Source organism: Leptosomus discolor, chromosome 5, assembly GCF_034619465.1.
Source record: "Leptosomus discolor isolate bLepDis1 chromosome 5, bLepDis1.hap2, whole genome shotgun sequence".
Taxonomy (NCBI): Eukaryota; Metazoa; Chordata; class Aves; order Leptosomiformes; family Leptosomidae; genus Leptosomus; species Leptosomus discolor.
This window is the reverse complement of record NC_141395.1, coordinates 79476834-79501691: the sequence shown is the minus strand read 5'-3', so window position 1 is coordinate 79501691 and position 24858 is coordinate 79476834. Positions and strand designations below refer to the sequence as shown.

General features: G+C 38.9%; 1 protein-coding gene across 7 annotated transcripts in view; it reads right to left on the bottom strand.

Annotated features, from left to right (window-relative positions):
* The window catches only part of ASAP1 (ArfGAP with SH3 domain, ankyrin repeat and PH domain 1), a 129965-nt gene that overhangs the window by 20640 nt on the left and 84467 nt on the right, over positions 1 to 24858 (bottom strand). For 5 of the 7 annotated variants that reach the window (XM_086465484.1, XM_086465487.1, XM_086465482.1 and 2 more), the window contains 10 exons: positions 23668 to 23716; positions 17222 to 17385; positions 15549 to 15682; positions 14715 to 14806; positions 13721 to 13907; positions 11151 to 11236; positions 9216 to 9331; positions 7113 to 7180; positions 4480 to 4587; positions 2912 to 3140 (listed from right to left, as the gene is read on the bottom strand). In XM_086465484.1, the coding sequence (XP_086321610.1) occupies positions 2912 to 3140; positions 4480 to 4587; positions 7113 to 7180; positions 9216 to 9331; positions 11151 to 11236; positions 13721 to 13907; positions 14715 to 14806; positions 15549 to 15682; positions 17222 to 17385; positions 23668 to 23716 (1233 nt within the window). Of the gene's footprint in view, positions 1 to 2001; positions 2003 to 2903; positions 3141 to 4479; positions 4588 to 7112; positions 7181 to 9215; positions 9332 to 11150; positions 11237 to 13720; positions 13908 to 14714; positions 14807 to 15548; positions 15683 to 17221; positions 17386 to 23667; positions 23717 to 24858 lie in introns of all 7 variants that reach the window. The other 2 variants (XM_086465485.1, XM_086465483.1) reach the window with 1 other exon arrangement.

Sequence of the window (24858 nt, the reverse complement as noted above, 5' to 3'; positions counted from 1 at the left end):
ATTTGTTAAAATACACAACAGGTTTTGGAAAAGAAACATGGAATTTTAATTGAAATCTTCCTCCTCTGAAAATACAGATCCCACCAGCTATCCACTCCCTACAGAGCGTCTCCATGCTCTAGCAGCGTCCCATGGTATCTGCTCGGGCCTCACAGCAGGGCAGGGACATAGATCAGGTACATTTGGGGGCAGAAGGTAAGCTTAAATTTAATTACAGATTCAATGCTCTTCTTACTTTTGCTGTTTAGGGAACTTGGTGCAAAATATAGATCCAATGTTTTTCTTACTTTTGCTGTTTAGGGAACTTGGTGCAAAATATAATACTATGTTTTCATATAATCTTAAATCAAATAGGTAGCTATTAAAATGAACTTTTCTAACAAAAAAAGGATTTGCTAAGTAAGCTTGTATGTTAAACTTTGATGTAAGGGATATACATTATTACTACTAATCTCAAAAGAGCAAGTTAATTCTAAAGGATTATTTTTTCCTACAGAAACAAAATTATCTCAGACTATTTCAAAATTCAGATGTGTCACCAGTGTCTTATGGAAGTGGAGAGTCTTTGCTTCTTTTTCTTTTAAACAATCCGTTTGGGAGCTGGGAGCAGGGGAAGATAACAAGGTGTAGCACAGTTAATAATGAAGTGGAAGTGCATCTGCAATGATGCGTCTAGAGCGACTTTTCCACACTGATGAACGCTCTATGCATTGGTCACTTTGTCCCCCTGCCCTTTCGAGTCATAAGTTATTCCTGTAACACGGGCATGTATTTAATGGAAACTTTTAAAACTGGTTAAATATTTTACAATATTGTTGAATGGAAATCAACCCAAACCCAGCATCACTCACAGACTGTAAATGTTGGCATGTTTGAAGCCGAGAAGCCTAGTGACTGTAACGTAACAGTAGCGCCATTGAACCTCTCACTCAGACCTACACCGTGAACCTGGCGTTTCCCACTCTGATGAGGCAGCAGTTAATGTTATATTAGAAGGCAACAGTTCTCTGTGTTTTGTGATAATATCACACTATTTTGTTTTATTATAAATAAAGATTTCTTCTGTCTAACCCTTGACATGAAAATACACAAGAACTCGATGTTTCTTTTCTTCCTGAGCAGCTCTGGTGTTGTGTTGATTCACTCATCTAGGAGTTTGCAGGAACACCTAGGAGAATGCCTTACAGTTCTGAAGTGTGGACACATACTTCGAACGAAATACACATGTAAATATTCTTACCGGAGAAAAAGACAATTTTCTGAATAAGTCTGTATGACAGCCACACTATTTAATGACAAAGAAATAACGTTCATTATAATCCACTGGAAGCTGACAACATACTAAGCACTGTACAGACAGATACAAGACACAAGCTCCTTAACCTTCTTCAGGAAATGGGATTCATGATTAGTTTCCAAGTCTTGCAACTTCATGACAAAAGAAAAAAGTTATCCTAGGGCAGACTGAAGGAACACCTAAGGCAACACACTGTGTCTGACAACGGACTATCAGTCACAGAGTCTTAGACATGTAAAAAAGGTGATGGAGAGGAAGGAAAAAGTCAGAAAAATGTAATGCCAACAGGAAGGTCAACAAAGGGAAGTCACAAGAAGAACAAATGCGTCCCAAACAAAAATGATATAAAGAAACTCAGACTGTGAAAACGCATACCCTGACAAAATCACTTTGCCTCTTAATGGCAAACAAACCTATGTAAAAAAGAGAGCCAAGGAATTCATTGTGGCCAGTACATGACAAAGACTGATGGGGAACAGTAGCTCCTAAGCACAGCATCTGAACCATGTATAAAAGCAGATATCCGATGCCAACAGACTGTCTTGTCCCTTTTATTCTTTCACATTTTAGTGTAAGCAATTCTTCGCTGTTCTTTAAAACAAAGTTAACAGAGGAAATGAAATATGAAGTTACAGCAATGCTAAAAAATGGGAGCATCCTTCAGCATAACCACTGAAGTAACAGCCTTTGTTCCATAAATCCACCCTCTAAAACTTGAAGTTTATAGCCATCTAGGTCAAAGAACCACCACCCACTACAGCTGCAAGAGTAAGTCTCATACAGAAATAAGTTCTCTTCCCTTTCAAGCACTACCAAGAGTGTCTGCTATTACCGAGAAGAAAAAGCATCTCATTCGTTTCAACTAAATGTAGACGGCAAAACTGATTGAACTGTAGCACAAACCTTCCTTAGGGATAATTCTACAGGAGTAAAACGGGTGATGTTCAGTGTAGATCTTCAGTGGGTGACTTGTTAACTATCTGGCTAAAGGCTTGGTATTTTCTCTGCCATTCTTTACACCCCTCTAGCACTTACCGAAATGGAGGAGGGGAGTCTTGATGCACTGAGAGGGAAGTAACTTTAATATCCAGCCTGCTTAGCACTTCACAGGTCATTCTGGTATTTTTCTTTTTGCTCACTGTCTGACTGCAAGGAGGGGGCATCGTCCTGCACCCCCCTCTCCTCCAAAGCTTCGTTTCTTCGCCCTCTCTGCCAGACACTACACAGCACATCACTGTACAGCACGATGCACCACCAGCCTTTTTCCAAAACACTTGTATTTCTGTGACTGTAAAGGCTTAAAAATGCATCTCCAAATAGGAACAGAATTTCTATATAAAACGAACCAACTTTTATTTAGCAGAGTACTACTTGATCTTTTTCACCCATTCACGTACACTGTTCTAAGGCCATGGCAAAGTGTTGTGGTTTACCCCCTGCCTGTTTTGTTTGGGGTTTTTTTGGTTTTGTTTTGAACCAGCATTATACCGCACTACCGCATCAGCTTAGTAAGAAAACCACACTACGTCTTGAAACACTGTAATGCACCTGGATAAAGGAAGGACAACTGTGGAAAAATTACCGCTTGCAAGTGTAGCTTGAAGACAGACTTACCTTTGCCAGCATTTCTAGGAGGAAGAGGAGGAGCGTCTGCAGTTGGAGAGGTGGGCGAATCCGTGCTCGCAGAAGCAAAAATCTGATTGGTAAAAGCGCCATAGGAGAGTCTTTGCTTGTCTCTAGGAGTGCTAAACGCAGGATGAGTCATTTTGTCTTGGGGAGAAATGCTCGAAGAGTGACAAAAACTTTGGGGTCTTGGAGATCTTTCTTTCTTTATAGGACTAGGCTGTGAATAGAAAAATAAATGTATTATACAGCCATCTAAATACTAAATATTGTTAATATGTTTGGGGAAGTATATAACAGAACATATTCTAGTGAACATAAGCATAACTTCTCTCTTTATTAGACAAATAAGCCTACATTCCTCCCTTTCTCAGAGATCCAACCTGAAAGATCCTCTCCTCTGTAACTGAAAGATAAAGATTGTAGCATTAACAAATCATCACGTACATAAAGTTAGATTTATTCTTAAAGCAGCAGACACAGAATAATAATATATTAATAAAAGCCTAGTAAAGTTTTTAGAATGTGAGAGTAATTTTCAGTTCAAATAGCTCTTTACTCAGACCAGACAGTTATCCCCAAAGACCAAGTTTATTACCCCACTGATGCATATTAAAACCAAAATAACCACTTCTGACACTTCAGATTTATTTGCTGACTGAACTAGCAACATATTCAGTGGCACATCTCTCCTTTTAAACGTATATAATTGCCCTCTGAAGAAATTTTGCACAGCAGTTTTTGACTGCTGTATATTAATAGCTGCATGTGGAGCACGATACGTTTCACTGCAGCTCTGGTTCAGGCAGCCTATTACCTCCGATGCAGCATTACTCATCCTCCTGAGGCTCCTGCACAGATAATCGTTTTGTTCTCTACTGCCCTTGAGGATATGTAAATTATTTGGGTTTCTGAATTTTTCAGTCCCAAGCGTCACAGAAAATGAAAAGTTGACCACATTTCTTTCTACAGCACCCAGATGAAACAGGAGAGGTGTATTCCCATTTATTACAGAAACAGAGCACAAAGTAATTAACTGACTTGCTAAAGTAGGACACTGAGGCTAAGTTTCCACATGCTCTAGGATGGCAATTATCCTATGCCCTCAAGTTTTGTCTTTCCATTACTTCTTTTTTTTTCTAATCAGGAATAAAGTCCACAGCGCAGTTTTTGAAAAATAGTTATTGATTCAACTAGGTTTTTAATTAATTTATGGAAAAAATACGTATGTAAGCTTTGGATTTCCTCCAGCTAAAAATTAACAACCTAGACTTCAGAAGGGGATGAAATGGCTGCAAAGTAATCTACATTTACTGATTTATATTATATTGTATGTCTTGTAAAAGCAAAACTTCTGAAAATCAAGTCTGTAATAACCAGGTTGACAAAGTGTATTCAAAAAGCACTTTGGCCGTCTTTAATACAGGCCTAAAACCTAGCTTTTATTCCCCCAAAAAATCTGCAAGGAAAAAAAGATTAAAGTGAGTCTCTAACTTCTAGTTATTCCCACAGAACAGAAATTTTGGCAGTTTTTGTGGAAGGCCGTATTTCATGCTTACCTTATCATCCAAGTCATCATCACTTTCATCAATTTCCTCCTGCCGAAGATTCCATTCATACTCTACGTGGACGTGTGGGTTTAGCTTTCCTGCCTTGGCTTGAGAAAGCTGAAAGAAATAACAATTCCTGTTAAAATACTTGCAGTTCCTTCGGTGTCAACAATGTGAGTTTTTAACAGCATGCGATAAACTGAAATATTTAGGGTTTAAAACTTTTCCAGACATTAAAAAGAAACAATTCCAGGGCAATCACACAAAGATCCTTCATTTATTTGAGGTACAGAAAAACAGCAAAAAGGCAAAAAGGGAAGATTCTCTCAAAATGGGTAGAAGTTGCCATGTTTGACAAGCATTTGAAAAGATGACAAGAAAAGAAGATACATGCACAAATAAGAAGTGCATCTGGAGCCCTCCTTTCCAAAAAGGAAAGGCAAAACCTATTTATAAATTCTGGTACAAACAACTATTACTCCTCCAAAATTACAATCCTTGCATTGGAATCAAAATAAAAGGTATTTATTTATCCTTTATTTAAGTATTTCCCTCCCTCTCACTGGATGAGGACAACGTGTCTTGAGCACAGTATTCCCCTAATGTAATATACTGTATAAGCACAGTATTCCTCTAATAATGCATTCACATTCTTTAAAAATCTGCTACTTCAACGATCAGCCAAAAAAGAAAAGTTGCAGTTCATGGTTACTCTGAGGAGATAAATTCTCCTTCTCAATGCTTATGATTTCCCATCATTATTTATTCCTTCACATCCTTTGAAATATAGTCTACTTGGTGCTAGTTGATTCAGGAAAGCCTTTAACCATCTTCCCGAAATAAAATTTGGAAGAAAGAAAAAAAAAAAGTATTTTCAATCTGGTATGTAAGTATTAATGAACCCACTTGGGTTGAAATTGAATTTAATCACGCAGTTACGACTCCAGTTATACAAGATAAATTAGCTTAGCGCATCTACCACATTGCAAACATCTAGATATTTATTTTGTACTTTTTTGATTGCCCATGGGAAACAATATGCTTACTCATATTTCTTTTTTACTCTTAACCTTATTTCATCGCCACTTTTTGAGAAAAACGCAAAAATAATCTTCCTCTTCAAAAATGAAAAAAAGAGAAAAGGCGTTAAGTGCTCTGTTATAGTTAACCGAAATCAGCAGTGAGGTATTAGCAGAATTTCAATTGTATCAACCGAAACATTTAACAGCCAGGTAAGCCCACTGACGGCATCCACTTGTTTTGGTTTGTTCTACAACAAAATCAGCTGGTCCGCACTCATGGCAGACGTTACTTTATGCAATATATACCGCGAAGAGACAAGCAATCCATAGCAATTGTGTGTCGTACAGCCGAGCTGAGTTTCAGGGACAGGACACTCAAAACACTGGAGGTGGTACTTACACAGCAGTCATGGGAGTAACTGAGAAGTCAGCGAGAGTACCACCTTACGAACCACGGCAAAATGTTGACTTGCCTCCCCAGAAATACGGCAAATTATGATGATTTGTGAAGGACAAGCTCTCTTGATTATGCAATAATTAATCACTACATGACAAGAACTTTCAATTGTCAAAGGAAAGCTATTAAAATTACCAGATGCAGAGAAAAAGTAGATATTCTCCTTGGATCATCAAAATGAGGCAAAAAAGTTCTGAGAAACAGAATTAAGCGGCAAGTGACAGCTGTTCTGTCAATTCTTCTGGTTTTGTCTTGAATCTGAAACTGCCACGCTACCGCAAGTTTTAATCCCTTGATTGTACTTAAATTCACTTGCCCATTAAAGGCATGTTGGTGAGAGGCACCTCAGAGGGCTAATAACAAATAACCTCGTTGGTCTGATGCAGAATCCTTATTCCCAGCTAACTGCTTCAAAAGAGTAGCTTTAAGTCCAATACCTTCATTTCTCAAATTTCAGTAATTTTCTTGAGTGGCGTCTGTTAACGTCACTCATATGTTCTCAAATTCCATAAGGTTTTTGCTCTGACCATGTTCAGTAGAGGGACAAAGGCCCACAGAAGCTGGTGGTTTACATTTTTTGATACCCTGACTTCCAGACTTTACACTTTTGCTTTTCTCTCCTTCGAGGTTTACTTTCAAGTTGTTTAAACTCTCCTTGTAAGAAGACTTTTGCCATTTCTGAACTATCTGTCCTGCTAAACAAACTGAAAAAAGCCAAAGCAGGAAAAGTCAAACAAAGATCCAGACCAAAAGGTCTTGACAGATTTAGTACTTCAGGGGTTGTTTTGTATTCCTAACAGAAACAGCTCTAAGAAAAACTTTTGAGGTGACAAAGCCCAAATGTCCTAGAAAGATGCATTAATTGGTATTCAAATACCTGAACCTCCAGCATTCACGGTCTTCAAACACGCTGGTTAAAATAACTAAGTACTTCCAACAGAAGTAACATCTTTTACTTAAACTGTTACAAAGAAAATGACTGTTGTGTTTTGGAGTTAGAAAATACTCATCTACAGTAGGGCCTTCAGCTCAGCATACAGCCAGCTGGCAGCGATACCGAGTTTGAGACACAGGGGCAATGATATCTTAAGTAGATCACATCTTTAAAGAAGTAAACATCCCCCCTTGCCTTCCCCCCCCCTTCCCCGCCCCCCAGTTCTTACCAGTTCCTCACACTGGACAGCTTTCGCTCGTTTTGCTGTGTCCAGAGCTGTCTCTCCAGCTTGGTTTACTACAAAATTTAAAAAAACGAGAGCAATTCTTTGAGACGTCTAAAGAATCAATTCATTATTTTTCACTATTTTTAGCAGAGTAACTTCTAAAAGTGATCAAAAACGTCTATTTACTCTATAGCAGCTGCAGCTCTTTAAGATTCCACTCTAAGGGCTCATGCATTTCATGTATCATCAGGTTCTTTCTGAACAGCAGCATCTGCTGGGACAGTTCCCAAATCCCTCCTAACCATCCTAGCAGAGAATATAAAGAAATTTAGTCATTTCAACCTCCACTCAACTCCTTTGCCAGTAAAAGTCTTACATGAATTAGCAGGAAAAGCAAGCAGACAGGGTAAGATAGCTTAAAAAAACTATTCTAAGAATAAAATAATAAAAAAACCAAACGTTGATCCAAGCACGTTTTATTTTGATTAATATGTAGCGGTTTCAAGCCTAAATTTGAAGACAGAAGTCCTATTCTAAGACGACATTTCAAAAAGAATAATTTTAGAACTTTCTAGCTATTTTGTCTTTATAAAGGTTATTAAATGGTTTAAATTTCAAAATAATGCCTGATCAGGAAGAAGGTGGTATCAGAGCACTCTGGAAGGTCCTCTGGGACAACACCTACTGGGATCCTTCCTAGATGCTCAGTAGCAAGTCTCAAGAAACAAAAACAACCCCCAGACCCCAACCTCACGAGGACAAACCTCTGGTAAAATTCATTCTTACAGTGTAGCTATAAATGCCATAGAGCTGGAACAGAGTATGCTCTACATCGTATCCAGATTGTAAAGCACTTCTGTGATTTGGAACCTAAACCAGTCGAATTGATGTCTCATAAGCAAATATATCTGCATTACAGACAGAATGCCAGTCATGAATTCTAGAAAATACCGAGCAGTCATCTAGAAAGGCCTATGAATTTGAAAGAATTAAGACCCTTAGAAGAAGCAGGGCTCCTGATGGAAAGGCCAGAGATGGCTCAGGAGTTTTAATATGAAAAGGAATGAAAATACAGTATTTAACTGAAGTTAACATACAGTCAGCTTAAGAGACCACATAAATTCCAAACTTTCAACCTTTAAGTATACACCTGATATTTCAAGGTGTTTTTTCATGCACAGTTTCAAGAAGATATGCAGTTCCTATGTGAAAGCACTTAAAAAAAAAAGACCCAAAAAGTAAGAACACTCTAACACTCTTTTGGCATCTACCTCGGACCGAGTTCAATGGAGGGATCGATAAACACACTTAAGCTTGCTCAGATAGCTTTCCCCTTTTCTTAATTAGGGACACGTCTGCTAAAAAAAAGTCACATCGAATTCTTTGACTTGTGACAATATTATTCTAAGGATGTATGGAAAGGCCAAGGAAATCAATGACTTCTGCCACGGAGCTACGAACTTATATTTATGCGACAGTTTTTTTACTGGGTGGAGGAGAAAAATGATGGCGATGAAGAAAGAGGGAGAAATAAAAGTTCATACTCTTCAGTTTGCACCAACTGTTCACAAAGCTTCCCTCCTATACCAAGAAAGGCAGCTGCGACACCTAATCCCTTTCCTAACCAGCTGCAGCGGTGGCTAGGGCGTGCTGGGTGAAGCTGCAGTGCCAACCGACATTAATATTAAAAGAAGAATTAACTGTTGTGTACACAAAGCCCACGTCCATCTAGAGTGGAATTTATGTGAGCAGTCATTTGAAGCATTATAACATACAAGTACTAGATTAATGTTACAATTCGAACAACAAACCTAAACTCCAGGACATTTACAACGCGTCAGAAATCCAACTCTGCAGAAAAACTAGGGTTTACCATTAGTATTTCATGTTAGAAAAATTTTGTCTCTATTATCTTCTAAGAGTTTATGCTCCGTTTCTTGACTGAATGCTTTCTTTAGGCTTGTTGGTGGTAAAGTCTTCATCTTTCTAATATATTTTTCCTCTTAAAAGTTTACTTAACACAGTAAGACATAAATAAAAGCGGTTAAAATAAAGGAAAGAAATTTTAGGAAATCTGTATTTCCTAGTTTTAAATAGTGAACTTACCTACATCAATAGTTGGCTTCCCCCTCAAAAGCAATTTCAAACACTCAGGCTTATTATACATACTGCAGTAGTGTAGAACTGTATTACCCAATGCCGTTTGCTTATCCAGGTTTCCACTAAACACAAAAGAAAAACCAATCAAGAAAAGTACAGTATGCTGCGCTGTTCCTTTCAGACCTAGCACCTCTATAAATAATAAATGCATAAACACTTTACTGGACAAATATGAAGCAGAAGGAGAGAGAAATATTTTTAAATTAAACATTAGACTCAAAGACTGTTAAGAATAGTTCCAAGCATACTGGAAATTCCTGAGCTGTGGTTGGAGGGGACGGAGCATCTACAGATGTTCATTTAAAAAACCCAAAAAGGTGAAACTCAGAGATTCAAACCCAATTCTGTGTAAGGTCACCTCAGTTGTTTTCCACCTGCCACTTGACTGGAATTTCTTTTTCAAACATGGTAAATTACACACATCCCCCTACCCCAAATCTGAAAAAGCATTTTGACACAGTTAGAATAGGTTAGTAAGTCCCACACACTCAAGGAACTATGAAGAGGGTGGCTGTGAGGATGCACAGTCGTAAGAAGGAATATACGGATACACACGGAGATAGGGAAAGACAAACCGCGCAAAGGTTTTCACAGGGCTTCTTAAAAATGTCCTCCCTTCAGTTTTCAATTTCTAAAACAAGGTTTCTCAAAAAAAAATTACTGACATATTAGGATCAATATAATACATATATAAAAATGAAAAGTAAAGCTCAGATGACAGCTTTTCTTCCACTCAGTATTACCCACACTGAACAGTAAGTGGGGGGCCCATATGGTTGTAAAGATGCTCTTAAATTTAATTTGATTGAGACAAAAATACAGACACCTGACAGAAACACAGAAAAGATGACAGTTGTCTGAAGAAACGATGAAGCTTCCTAACTAAGCAAAATGATTTTAATCCTCCAAAATAACTAATAATGATCCAAAATAACAGTTTGGGCTTCTAAAACATTTTCAAATTATGATCTCAAACACCTTGCAAATATTAGCAGCTTATCTTTTATTCTGTTTTATTTTATTTTTTACTTTAATAACACTCCTACAACAGTCAGCACTCCATCTAACATGAGAGAGCAGTGGCAGAACAAACTGTCGGTAAAGGTTACACAGCTAGCCCACATAGCCCAAGAGATGGTGTCAGGAACACGGGTTCCAAGTCTGTGCTGTTACCGAAGACCCAACTGCCCAGCACTCCCTACACACAATTCCAGATAAAGTGTTCGAGCGGGGAAGGAAGAGAAGTTAAGTATTCACTGACCGCATTTCGACAGCAGGTATGACTCGCTATACTGAGGGAAAACCAAAAATTTTAAAAAATCCTCAAGCCTTCCCCGTGCCGGGGAAGTTCGTTGTGAGGAGCCGCCTGTGTTTCCCCAACCCTCCCCTCCCGTTGTTCTGCAAAACCCACCACCTGACACAGCAAGTGCCTGCTGCTTCTTTAACGTCATAGCATACTACAGAAGTGGACTGGAATTGATCTCAATTAATCATTATCTAGATTGTGAAACACATAAAAATAATGCTGTACCACTACACCACTGGGTTTTTTCTAAACGTTTTCATTAAGGTTTTTCACTTCAATGGACACATCTCTTGACAACATAAAATAGCTTAGCCAATTAACTGGATGTTGAAAATTCCTAGTTAAGGTTGTGCTCTCAAAAGCGTTAATACAGTCTATTAACTGTTAGAACACCTTTTTCAAATCTGGCTTCTATTCATAATTTTCTGAGAAAGATCCTTGTTTTCTCTCTCACAACTCCTTTGCCTGTGTCCTGTATTTGGAACGTTTACTTGCCACCCCTCCTCTACCTGAAGCATTCATTTGAACATGTACATTTTTCATGCACAGTTTCATGCAAAATGAGCAATCCATACCAGTTTTGTACAAGGAAGTCAACCAGATGGAGAGAGGTTTGGTCAGCAGTCCGGACTGCTAAATGAAGTGCTGTTTCACCTGGCTCCTAAACACACGGAAATGGAAGTTAGATTTGTGCGTCTTATTTCTTCAAAGCTTACAGTATCAAACCTACTGAGATACATGTCACTCATTCTTTTACAACAATTCTTTCAACGGAAAGATATTATTAGGAAATTGTAACAAAAACAGTTACTGCATTTCTGATCTCTAAAAGGCACCGTGTGCTTCAGAGGAAACGGGACCACGCTTTCCGAGATCATAGCTTTCTCGAAACCCGTCTTCCCTTGTTCCCAGCTGGATGGAACGATCCTGAGGAGCCTTTAACCATTTTGGCTACGCGTAACTAAAAGGGATCCTTTCAAGAAACACTGAGTGCGTTTACAGTACTCACCGCTTTGACACCTTGGTGAGCATCAGGTATAGCCACTATTTCTTACAAAACCAGGGAAAAAAAAATCCACAAAAATCATAGTCCTACGCACATTAAATCTCTTACAGGATCACAGAATGGTTGAAGTTGGAAGGGACCTGTGGAGCTCATCTGGTCCAACCTCGCTGCCCAAGCAGGGCCATCTAGAGCCAACTGCCCAGGACCATGTCCAGAAGGCTTTTTGAGTATCTCCAAGGATGGAGACTCCACAGCCTCCCTGGGCAACCTGTGCCAGCGCTTGGCCACCCACACAATAATAATAATAAAAAAGTTTCCTCATGTTCAGAGGGAACCCCCTGTATTTCACTCTGTGCCCACCGCCTCTGCTCCTGCCATTGGGTACCACCGAAAAGAGCCTGGCTCCATCTCCACTGCACCCTCCCTTCAGGTATCAACAGGCATTGGTAAGATCCCCGTGAGCCTTCTCTCCTCCAGGCTGAACAGTCCCAGATCTCTCAGCCTTTTCTCATACAGCAGGTGCTCCAGACTCTTAAAACACCTTTGAGGCCCTTCGTTGCACTCTCTCCAGTACATCCAAGTCTCTCTTGTACTGGTGAGCCCAGAACTGGACACAGTACTCCAGCTGTGGCCTCACCAGCGCTAAGTAGAAGGGAAGGATCGCTTCCTTCAACCTGCTGGCAATACTTTGCCTAGTGCAGCCTGGGACACCACTGGCCGCCTTTGCTACGAGGGCACGCTGCTGGCTCACGTTCAACTCTGTGTTCATCAGGACCCCCACGTCTTTTTCTGCAAAGCTGCTTTCCAGCTGGGCAGGTCCCAGCATCTATGGGTGCATGGCATTATTTCTCGTCAGATACGGGGCTTCTCCTTGCTGAATTTAAACTGAATCGTACTTTATTTTCTATACATGTAACATAGGCATTAATGCATTTAAATGCAAATATAAATGCTGTTTAAGTCAGTTTAGAAGTTACATGAGAAACTAACCTAAAACATTAACTCCTATTGATCATAAAGGGAATTTATGAAAAAGTATATTACAGTACATACATTTAAAAGTCACAACTTTAAAAAAAAAAGAACTTATTAAACACCTGAGACTTCAGAGTGGAGAATGCTGCTCTAACGCAGACTACATTTCAACTGGTGTTCAGACCTTTCTAAGTATCACTGACTGTAATAGCTCAGAAATGCTACGGAGCTAATTCTGTGCTAACTACTATGGCTGACAAATATAGGGAGTTCACCTTGTAGTTAGAGAATCTGTAATGTATTTCCATGATAAGCACTCTGCGATATCTCAAGAGCTGAATCTATATTGAACTTACTCCCTTCACTCGATACAGACAGGCACTCTGTCCTTTGCCAGGTTAGCCATTTTCACAGAACTTGAAAACATTCTCTGAGATCTCTCCAAGTTGGATCAAAAGTAACGAGAGAAAACATGGCCCACCAAACGGTTACACAGCATCAATTACGTATAAATACAGCTTACGTTGCTCTCGAGCAGTATTTCTATGTGGATACTTGAGGTCAACCTGGACTGATTTTTCCAAAGAACTGTTCCTGAATTCAGAGGGAAGATCAAGTACTCAGAACTTGATTGAAAAAAGAAAAAAAAAATCTCTTCCTGGTTGAAAGAAATTGTACTTTTGTAAATGTTTCATCAGCACCTGTAAAGGCATCAGATTTACTCTTTCCTCACACAGAGTAAACAGAAACTCGCCTACAGTCAATAACGTGCTCCTTCAGCAACTGCTTTAAAAGCAGATAGGGAACTGTCTGTGACAGCAGGTGACCCCGGGGTTATCAAGTCAAGCCCTCTCTCTTCAGGCCTTTTCCTAAAAGAAATACACTGCAAACCCAGTGCTTTTCAATATACTGTAGCTGCACCTGGAACTGTGTAAGACAGTACTACTGCATTTCACACTCCTTCAGACCAACTGAGGACAACAGACACGGCCTTCTTTTCCCTCCCCACAAGGCTGCCACATTAAGGAAAGGAAGAAAAAAAAAATCTCCCTTTTTCATCTGTTATTTCTCTTGTTTTACACTAAGGTAGCAGCCCTGGCTCCTGGACATTTTACAAATACACGTTATTTAAAATACTCTGCTTCGTTTACCTGATGAGCTTACCTGTCCAGGCTCTAACAGTGGCTCCATTAGCTCTACCCCCTCTGCATAGACTTGAATTAGTGCAAGTAAATCCCTGGATTTGACAGCCTCAAGTAATTCATTCAGTTTAGCTGCTGCAGACGCACAAGTCTTCCTAGAGAACTTATGATCTACATATTTAGCAGTGATAAATTCTTTACGTGCAGTCCTGTGGGGTGTGAAAACAGAGCTTGGTTTAGAAATTTTTAGAAAAATGGGTCAACGATTTAAATGTAAAATCACCTTGCCTAACTCAGGAGTTGAGAAGGGAAGAGGAAAACTATCTGATAAAGACTGTGTTATTTATTATTGTAATGCACATCTTTCTTGCAAACAAGCACGAAATAAGGTACATTGGTACATATTCAATTTTATCCTGCTTTCTTGTTGAGTATGAGAATGACTCTGACTGTGGGGACTAAGACCAAAAAAAACCCCACAGCCTGAAATGTGATTACTTGTGGAAACATCTCTACCTGTTAAAAACAGCATAAGCATGAAAAACATGCTGAAAACAGGACAAAAGAAAAGCTACTGAGTCAGCTAGAAAACAGCAGGATAGGTTAAATGGTCTCCTGTGTCAAGCCTCATCTGTTATGCTCTCTGTGCAACGCCTACAGCAGGGAAAGGAAGAAAAAGCTCGTGACCATCTCAAGACACTACCAGAAGCTAAGGTCATTTAGTCCCACTGTGTTTATGACCTGAGAGTGTACTACAAAACTCTTAAAACATTCCAGATTCAAAATAATGACTCTTGAAACCCAAACAAAGTTTTCTACATTAAGAAGCTGAGGTAGCTACAATGTGACTACATGACAAGAGACTGAACTTCTAAGAAGCTCCACAGTTGGAACAAAAAACCCCAGTCTTCTGCCATCCTAGCCCTCCTCTGGTTTGGTTACCGTTTAAGACGTTTTACATTACATATATGTTACACAGTAAACATTGCTAAAGAATTTAGAGATTCAAAACTTACATATCGCTTGATGGACCGGGTTTAGGTGAAGGACTAGGTAAATTCCCTTCCATAATATCGTTAAAACTAGTATTGCCTACGTTCTTGGCCAGCTGCAATAAGAAAACAAAGTATGTATGAAGGTGGGGGTTTTGGGGGTCTAACAGCAGCCTAAAACCTGTGCATTTTCTACACTATCACTGTAACTACGTTAAACCTATCCACAAACCCAGAACTGCCTTCTATCTTCTCTCAACTTTCCCTTACAAAATTTCTGTAACAAAGCGTCTTCTCACAGGCCAAACACAGTTGGGGAGATAAACCTGTTGTAACTGGGGGGAATTTTTGTTTGTACACCCCCCCCCCCCCCTTTTTTTTCGTAGTAGTCTCACATCAAATTCCTTTCATAAGTTTAATGTTACAGGATTTCTTCCATCAAATTAAAAGATTCATCCAACATTTTTCTATCAAAATTAGCAATGGTCGTTCTCACTTGTCAAGTTAAATTACCTTTCTTTTTTTTTTTTTAATGACATGAGATTGTAGACTGTTCTGATTTAGGATCAAGATCATCTAACAACGGGCAACATTCTGACAGGGGCACTAATCGCAACAGATGCCAATATTCATTCTGCAATACCTCGGCAAATGAACACAAGAAGTGACGAGCAGCCAAAAGCGTCAATAATACATAATATTAAAAACCCTCCTGTAACATACATAAAAAACCATGAAGAAGGCATTCTGCAAAACCCATACCTTGAAAAAAACTAACCGTAAATTATACCCCTGAAAGTTTCCTATACACAAGTCAACATCTGACTAAAAACCCCAATCCAAATCAAAGAAGCTTACCAAGAGTTCAGACGTTCCTAATTTGTCTAATTCCAAAGACTGGATTCGAGAAATATGGACACCCATTTCTCTGTGTATTCCTGAACACTCAATGCAGGTTAAAATGCCCAGATTAGTGGATAGCCATGTTGGATCTGCAGAATTGAAACACAAAATATTTAACCAAAGTCCAAGAAAAGGTTTTCAATGGTGCTAAGAAATCCCGATGTACTCTGAAATGAACCCTCATTTAACGTTTTAGTGAATGGAAATAAACTAAGAATATTCCATATTTTTCTCCAAACAGCAGTGCAAATTTAACCACAAATTGCTACCAACAAAACTAAGTTTTTCAGATTTAGGGACAGTCCCAAAGGCACCGAATTTAGACTTATAAATATTATATCCATACTGAATAACGGTATTTGAATATATTTAGGATTTGTTTCTTGTAGAAAGAAAGTAAGGCTTTTCTTTCCTGTTTTTAAAAGGAACGGATCTCCTAAATTCACCTGTTGACAACCTCTGAAGTTTTAATCTTTACTTCTTGAACTTTAAATAGTCTTTCTTCATAAAAGATTAGCCATATAATTTTCTAATATATAAAATAGTAGTATGTTGTGGAAAATTTAAAGAACACTGGCTAGTCATGGAGGAGATAGGCATGTAATATCCAAATAGATCTTATACTATGAATGTTACCTAAGAAGCAAGACCAGTTTTTAAAGAAAAAGCTCCAGACATATTTTGTGTACAAACATGTCTTCAAATTAATCTTTTCCTTGATCTTAAATAGTAACCATTAAAGCATTAAGTCAAGAGTTTTAAAGCAGCAAGCTGGGGTGCAGGAGTGCAGCTTAAAACTTCTCTATAAATTAAAAGATGAATGAGAACTGTAATCCGAAGTTTCTGTAGCTTGAGAAAATCGAATGAGCCAGTTCCAGGATTTGACATAATTATATTCCACTTCGTATTTTTATCTAGGTATTTCTTGTTTGGATCAGTTCTGCATCAGTAAGTAACTCCAAGATACATACTATCTACTCAGCTCCAAATGAGTACCACCTTCTTGAAGGGTCTCTTTAAACGTGAAAGCTGTAACAGCTGCCAACTACCACATCGATTCAGTAGTTCTACGACAAGGTGACTTTTCTCAAGCTCTAAGCGACCTACAACTGACCTGTAACTCTACTTCTGAAGATATAATCTGATAGGTTTCCAGCTCTGGGTCTCATTCTTTGCACAAGACTACTTATTCCACCTCTGAGTACTTTTGATACTGCAATTCCAGTAGTCTCATGCCAAGATAAAACCTCAGAGTGAGATCCTGGCCAGGTCAATTTTTCCACAATCATTGTCTAAGCATTACTCACTTCTACTTAGTAGCATGCACAGGATCAGTGATGCCAAGCAACTTCCATTCAAGTGCAACAAGCATCTAGAGACAGTGCAACAAGAACAGTTCAAACTCCAGAGGGGCTTGAACTGCTGGAAGTAAGCACAGACAACACACAAAAATATTTTAGTGAATTAAACGGAACTAACGTATGAAAGTCATTATTTGTTCTTTTGAAAACAGGTTGAAGACTGATCAACACAGCGCTTAGGAAATCAGTTTGCACTCTACCAACACTTCTTTAAAGAAATTACTTTGCTCCCAACAAGAAGTTGATGACATGAACAAATTGAGATACCTGGTGAGCCACAATCACAACAGACTTCATTTCCGGGTAATCTCTGTATGTCATCAATAATGGCTTTTGTCAGATCCTCTAAACTGTTTTCCCCTGTGCTCTGCTCTCCACGGAATGCCATATTTAATGCTTCTTCTTTGCTGTTAGTCAATACTGATATCCATCTAGCACAAGATAAAGACCTTAATGAAGACCTGCATTTGCAAATACAAGTTAATCTATAAACTGTAGAAAGCTTGCAAGGAACAAAATATTAGTGGGAATACGGCGAAGGGCTGTATTGTGGGAGAAGATTGAGTGGGGGGAAAGTGGGAGACAGACAGGAAACATTTGAGACAAGGTAAGTAAGAATGAGAAAGACAAAGAGAAAAAGTCTTTATTCCAAAGTCCCTTTGGTGACCAATTTTAAAGCTAAAGCAGTACAATTCCCAGGTTCCTCAAATAAGCAGAAGCTGTGGAAGAGAAAGGGTGCAATTAAGCTTCTGTAAATTCAACTGCTTTAAAAGTAGGTGCCCAAGCTCTGCCTGAAGTCTACCCCATTATTAAAGGAGAAAATGATAACTGCTACTTTCTCCAGCGTGCACCGCTCTCTTCATTTCGAACGTGCTGACGTCTAGTTGCCTTTCAAACTGCAGGTCTCGGCACACTAATCAGAGTGTCCTGGGTTACAGTGTAAAATGTGCCAAAAGGAAAAAAAAAAAATATTCTATGACCATCTTCAGGAGCTGTTGAGACCAGGTGGGGCGGTGCTCCCTGCCTCCCCCCTCTGGACTATCTCCTGTTCATGGGCACAACAATGCCTTATCGCCTGACCCATCGATAACTCGCTCCTGGGCTATCTCCTGTTCATGGCCCATCAAGGAACTGCCTCACGACTCCCCATCCCATGGTGAGATGCTCCGCCCGGGGGGAAGGAGCCAAGCAGTCCATGCCAAATAAAAACGGAGATCTCCAACACCCGAGCAGCCTTCTTCCACTGGATTCCCAGAGGAGCTTTTCCCCCCCACTGGAGTTCCAGAGGACAAGAGCTACCTACCTACCACTGGACCTTCGGAGGAAGACCAGACCCTTTTACCTGATCGCTGCTTCCACAGCACTACATCCATCACTTCAGGAGGACTGCAGCCAGCATCTTATCGGACTGCTACTGCCCCCCTAACAGGGGGTCAGGTTGTGTTTCTGACTCTGTCAGTGTAAACCAGGGGGTTGTTTGTTTTTCCCTGCCTTGTGTTATATATATATATATATTAGTAAAGAATTGTTATTCCTATTCCCCATATCTTTGCCTGAAGGCCCGTTAATTTCAAAATTATAATAATTTGGAGGGAAGGGGGTTGCACTTTCCATTTCAAGGGAGGCTCCTGCCTTCCTCCGCAGACACCCGTCTTTCAAACCAAGACACAGAGTCAGACCGCAACGGCCAAATTAATGAAAATTGCCATGGCAACAAACGGAGCAAGGAAGAGACGACAGGAGAGTAACGATATTGACAGCCAACACAAAATTTTAAGAGCAGTGGTTGACCACAATATATACAAGACTCTTCAATGATATTTCAGACAACAGTTCCCCCTGCCCCCCAACCACTCTGCAAGTTTTTGTTTACACAATGATGTTTTAATTAAAATCAAACAAAAAACCCACTCGGTGGCTGCTGCCCTACAGGTAGAAGTAAAGAGGGGAAAGCAGTTATACTAAGGACAAACACTTTGCAGATGCAGTGTTGCCTCATTTAGAAAAAGAGCGAGTGGAAAAAAAAGTCTTCCCGGATACAGTGAATTTAGATGGTTTTAGATCTACTGCAAATACACTATTTTTATTTATTTTTTTTTTTTAAACCACAGAAAAATTTCCAACTGGCAGTGTCCTCAATCCCTTTCCTGTTTACAATATCCCAATTATCTGCAATCATCAATCCTCTGAAATGTGCTAAAATGGCTATGGTCATCTAAACAAACTAAGAGAACTTCAGCTTGAAATTCAAAATTCTTACTGAAATAATACTTGAAAGACAAACTTCAAAGGATTTCAGAGGGAAATTTATATATATATAATCTTGCAATACAGATTCAGAGCATGAACTTGTATATGGGCACTGTATGTTATAAACTTTATACACTTTTTTAGATTTTTATGGTCAGAGAATGATCTCGGAACTTGCACTTAAAAGAAAATGCTTAAAAAAAAAATCAACCTGAAAAATAAAAGAAATTGAAAGATTTGAAAATGAATTTGCCCCGTAGTTTACATGCTGAAAGCAATATATTGACATTAGTATCGCTCTCTCTAGTTAGATGATAAAATGCAAGAACCCACACTAGATGGCATTCTTCTGCAATTTTACCGATGAAATCCAATGTTATTAAAAAAATAAGAGGTGGCAGTGTCTTGCTTTTAATATTGTAACAACGTTTGTTAAACACACAGAGTAAAATAATCATTAAACTCAGACAGACAACGTTTATTCTGACATTTGTGGACAATTTCTTTCAGGGTTACAATTTGATTAGTTCGTTAAAGCGGCAGAATTTGAATAAAACTCAGCTCTGCGGCAACAATTTAAAAATTGTTAGATGCAATTAAAATAAACACAACGTGACCGAGCCAGCTGTTAGTTTGAGACAAATTTCCATATTAGGAGTTCCTAAACTGTAAAAGCAATAGCTTATTTTGGCTGTGTCTCCTCAGCTAGAAGGAACCCACTGTCCAAGGCTGCATGTCACTGGTGTCATCTGTGAGACAGTCACAGCAAGAGGCACCCCAGTGGCAGCTCTTCCCAGACAGCAGCAGCAAGGCCCATTTAACACAAGCACAATAACAGACACGTTCTTAATGATTATTTATACAAGGTGTTATTTATACAAGAAACGCCCAGTTGGTCAGCAGGCCTTCCTGGCAGGCTGCACACTCAAAAATAAACAATTCAAATCAGTAAATATAGTGTATCAAGTCAATGTCAATAGTTTATAAAAACTGCCTTACGACTGCTGTTCTTCCTCTTTTTTTTTTAATTTGTACTAGTTTTGGGTTTTCTTCTCTTCCTTTTTTTTTAAAAAAAAAAATGTATTTGCTTATTTCACAATACCACCAGTGTCAAGCTAACAGTCAAAAAGCTTCTGGTCATATTTTGTAGCATTCTTTCAAAAAATTTAAAAATTACTCATGTCTTACAGAATCGCTTTGTCTTCTATCTAACACAGTAAGACAGGCTGTCCAATCTTATACTACACTTCTTTTTCTGCCTCTCAGCAGTTTCTTATGATCCTTTAAGGCATTTTGTTTGCTGGAGAGTCCCAGTCTTGAAGAAATTCATGAGGCTAAACAAAAATCTGGCATCGTGGGCAACTTCTGGACCCAGTGAAGGAAACAGAAGTATTCATTCATCTCAGGTGGACCAGACTCTCACTCAGATTCCTCTTATTTCTCTTCTGTATTTCTAAGCCAATAAAAGCTTCCCTCCCAATAACAACCAGTCTAACAGTTTTTTCGGTTTGCAATAAAAAAAAAATCTATCTCTGTCTCCTCTGACAATCACTATCACAACACTGTTGTTTCCAGGTGAACGCATAAACAGAACAAGAACAGTGTCATCATTTTCAAAATATTCAGAAACAACTTTTTTTTCTATGGAAGAAGCAACAGATGAGTATCAAGACCTTCCAACTCGATCTTCTCAAGATACCTGAAGACTGTTGCTAAACACTAGACTGAATTTAGATGTGTGTTCCTTCACACCAAAATTTCTGCATCTAGCTTTGTTTATAACCCAGGTGTTTCCTACAGAAATGGATATACTCTTGACCTTCAAATAGAGGGTAGAAAAGAACTAAAAGGTCATGTCCAGAATATGTTTGGCCCTATCCACAATCATCAAAAATTAGAAATCATCTAGTATTATATATGTTAAAAAAAAATCTGGTTCTTTAGAGATCTGAGGTTACCTTTCTTATAATATACATAAATATATATATATATACACACACACACACAACATACACTGACACTCTCCAATCCCCACAATACACTGTACTTTATCTACTAGAGGCACTAATAATCCACTGAGAATTTTGAAGGACAGTCAAGCAGTAATTAAAGCTCAACAGACAGCTGGCTGAATAAAAAAAAAAAATAATCAAGAAATGCACTGAACTAAAGGAAATAGTTTGAAAGGAAGGAGGCTGCAGTGATTTGTGCGTTAAACCATTTGCTTTTTAAATTTATTTTAATCATTTTTATTTTTAGGTAGCTTGAGGAAGTAATTATGGAAGCAGCTTAAAATGATTACTAGGAAAATGTAGACAAGGTCAGTTAAATTAGAGTATAAAGAAACGCATCTTGCTTTTTTCTCTATTTAGGTGTGAGTTTGGAAGGAGAGCGATTTGAAAATCTATTTATGCGTTTTATTTTTTAACTGGTGCACAAAGGGAAAAAGAAGAACAAAAGCAGCACTAAAGCTGGGTGGACAAAACACAAGATGGAGAAGAAAGGGTCGAGAGGGAGGCACACACATGCACATTTCAAGTGGAAACTGGAACAAGAGGATGACAACTCTAACTGAGGAGCTACATCACGTAGGTCCTGCAGAATGCTCTTAAATCGGTAAGGCTGGAAGCCAAAGGGTGCTGTTAGCACGGTATCTTAGATAATAATGCTATTTAGGACCTGCTCCGTGGCTGCACAAGAAAAACAGAACATTTGGTTATATTGTAGTTTTTCATCAACACATTAACAGTCATTCCGGTTCATGAACTTCAATTAACTGAAGTTACTGCAAAAGTTTTCCTAAAAAAAAAAAAAAAAGTCATTTTCTGTGTGCATCTCGAAGCACATACCATTACTGGGGTCACTTAAGTAACCTTCTGAAACGAAGTAATTTTCCGAGTAGCACTACAATACCTTTTTGTTGGTGGATTACAGTGCCAACACAAGCAAAATACAGTTAGCATTTATTAGTCGGCGTGTATCCCAACACTTGGGTGCAACTAATGTCTCTTTAGCTAAATGAAACTTTTTCAACTTGCAGCAACATGAAAATATTCCAGGACAAGTCATTTTCTCAGCCACTGGACTTTAAAATGATAAATCAGACTTTAGTGGTAAATAAATGGGAATTATAGTTCCAATGGGAAACAAAACCAGCCTGCAATTCCAAAACAGTCCAACAGGCAGCCAGCTAAACTAAATTTATTGACCCACCAAGCAGAAGAATTAACTTACTAATGTATTCTCCCGGGACCTTGCTCATGCGTTAAGACAAAAAAACAAATTCATTTTTAAACCAACAAATATAGTAAAAACTAATTTATGGCAGAGACAAAAAAACTTCTGACTCAAGTGCATTACTGATCAGAAATAACGGCGTCTTCTGCTTGACTAAGAAACTTACTGGAATAATTACGTTCCAGAACGAACAGAGTAAGCATGAGCAGCCAGTCAGCACTGAAGACCCCACAAAGCTCTGGAAGACTCTGGAAGGAAATAGCTGCACCACAAAGAACTCTCCAGCCTTCCCATTTCATCCCTGCCTTCCAACATTGAACTATCAATGCCTCTGCCCCCCAGCACTACTGAACAACTGAAATACCCTCCCAAAAATATGTTTAAAATACACATGTCCATGGACATTAGCATACGGCCATGCAACAAGAGCACAACAGTCCTGAAGAACGAGGCAGCCTGGAAGGCTCAGGCTCGCTGCCCTCTTCGCTTGTTAACTTTACCCCTAGAATTGTCAAGTGATGAGCATTAGATTGTAATGTTTCGCACAACACACATTTGACGACACTGAGAGCAATATTCGGGAGGGGAAAAAAGTGGTAGATGGTTCTCAGGACAAGAAGTGGTGCCGACGCAGCAGAGGAAGGATTGTTTTAAAGGAAATAACATTTCCTAAAGGAAATAACATTGCATTACTGGAGCGAGTTACTGAATTCTGAAGTACAGAAGAGATAGGCTTTGCTGTTTCTCTTTAGGCCTACAGTAGAAAAGATGTAAATATTTTGTACGTGCCATATGGACATCTTTTATCTATTTATTATTTTTAATTTAAAGGAAAAGGTAGGGACAGGAGGAAAAGAAGTCACCGCAAAACAGACTTGACAAAAGAATTGATAAGAATTTTAAAAATTTAATTCGAACCCAATAACCTACTTTACTATATCACGCCAAGTAAGTGCACATGAAGCATATGCTGGCAGGGTACACAATCTAAATGGGTTTTGGGTTGGATTCGGGTTTTGTTTTGTTATTGTTTTTAATGTTACAAGGTTTTCAAAGAGCCCTCTAGCCTGACACAAAGTAGTTCACATTTATAGATTCACAACAGCAGAAAAAACAGAGAGCAGGCACTAATTTGGCATTAGCTGAGAAAACTATTTCCACTGTTACGTGTGATTTTACACACCTCTATTGGCAAAATAAACTTGAAAAAATGTAAACATTCTTACGCTACGTATTCCTGTTCATCTTCTGCTTGAAAGTGGTATGTTCTGTTATCTGAAATAAATAAATACATCTTTTGATTTGGCACACGATAAAATCGAAAATACCTACGTATTTGTTACTAAAACCTATTTGGCAACTAAAGCCCTTAAGAGCAATTGCTCTTAACCAGCAACTTTAATACTTTATTCATAGCTATGGAAAACAATTCAAAAAAAAACAAAACAAAACAAAACAGAAAGATGAAATTGTGAATTTTGATTTACACCAAAAAGTACATATTTCAAAAGTCTTATGTTTAGAAACATTCAAGATAAATAAGCAGATGAATCAAATTTTGCCCTTCTGAAGTCAAATCTGAAACATGAGTAGCAGAAAAGGGCAAAATGAATTTGTCCCCATTATATACTTTTCCCTCTGTGTGGGTTAAGAAACATCTTTTTACTAACAAAAGGATGAGATGCGAACTGAGAGCCGATAAAGGAGAGATAACGGGTATTATCTCTCACATTCAAAGGTTTCATAGACTGTTCTTGCAAATATAGAATGTTGGAACTGTTTGTTGTTTAATATTATATATGTAAAGACTGAAAACAGTAAGCTGACTCACAGACTTCAAAAGTGTTTTTAAGATCAGACTGGATACAAATACCTCCTGTACAAGTCCAAAGTGGGAAGAAGGGAAATCACAGGAGCTGTAACACTGAGAAGACACGTCACAGCCACCATTACCTGGTGGCTATAGCTTACGTACGTTCCACTAAGCTGTTAAGCATCTCTCTGAACTGAAGGGGAACAGCACATGTGCTGCATTTCAAGGCTTGTCACAAATGACCAGTACTTACGTCACACATACATACTTGGGAGGCCTACGAAGATGATTAGGGGGCTGGAGCATCTCTCCTACAAGGAGAGGCTGAGAGACCTGAGGCTCTCTAGCTTGGAGAAGAGAAGGCTGAGAGGGGACCTTATCAACACTTATAAATAGCTAAAGGGTGGGTGTCAAGAGGATGGGGCCAGGCTCTTTTCAGTGGTGCCCAGGGACAGGACAAGCGGCAACGGGCACAAACATGAGGAGGAACTTCTTTACCCTGAGGGTGGCAGAGCCCTGGAACAGACTGCCCAGGGAGGCTGTGGAGTTTCCTTCCCTGGAGATATTCAAAACCCGCCTGGACACAGTCCTGTGTGACCTGCTC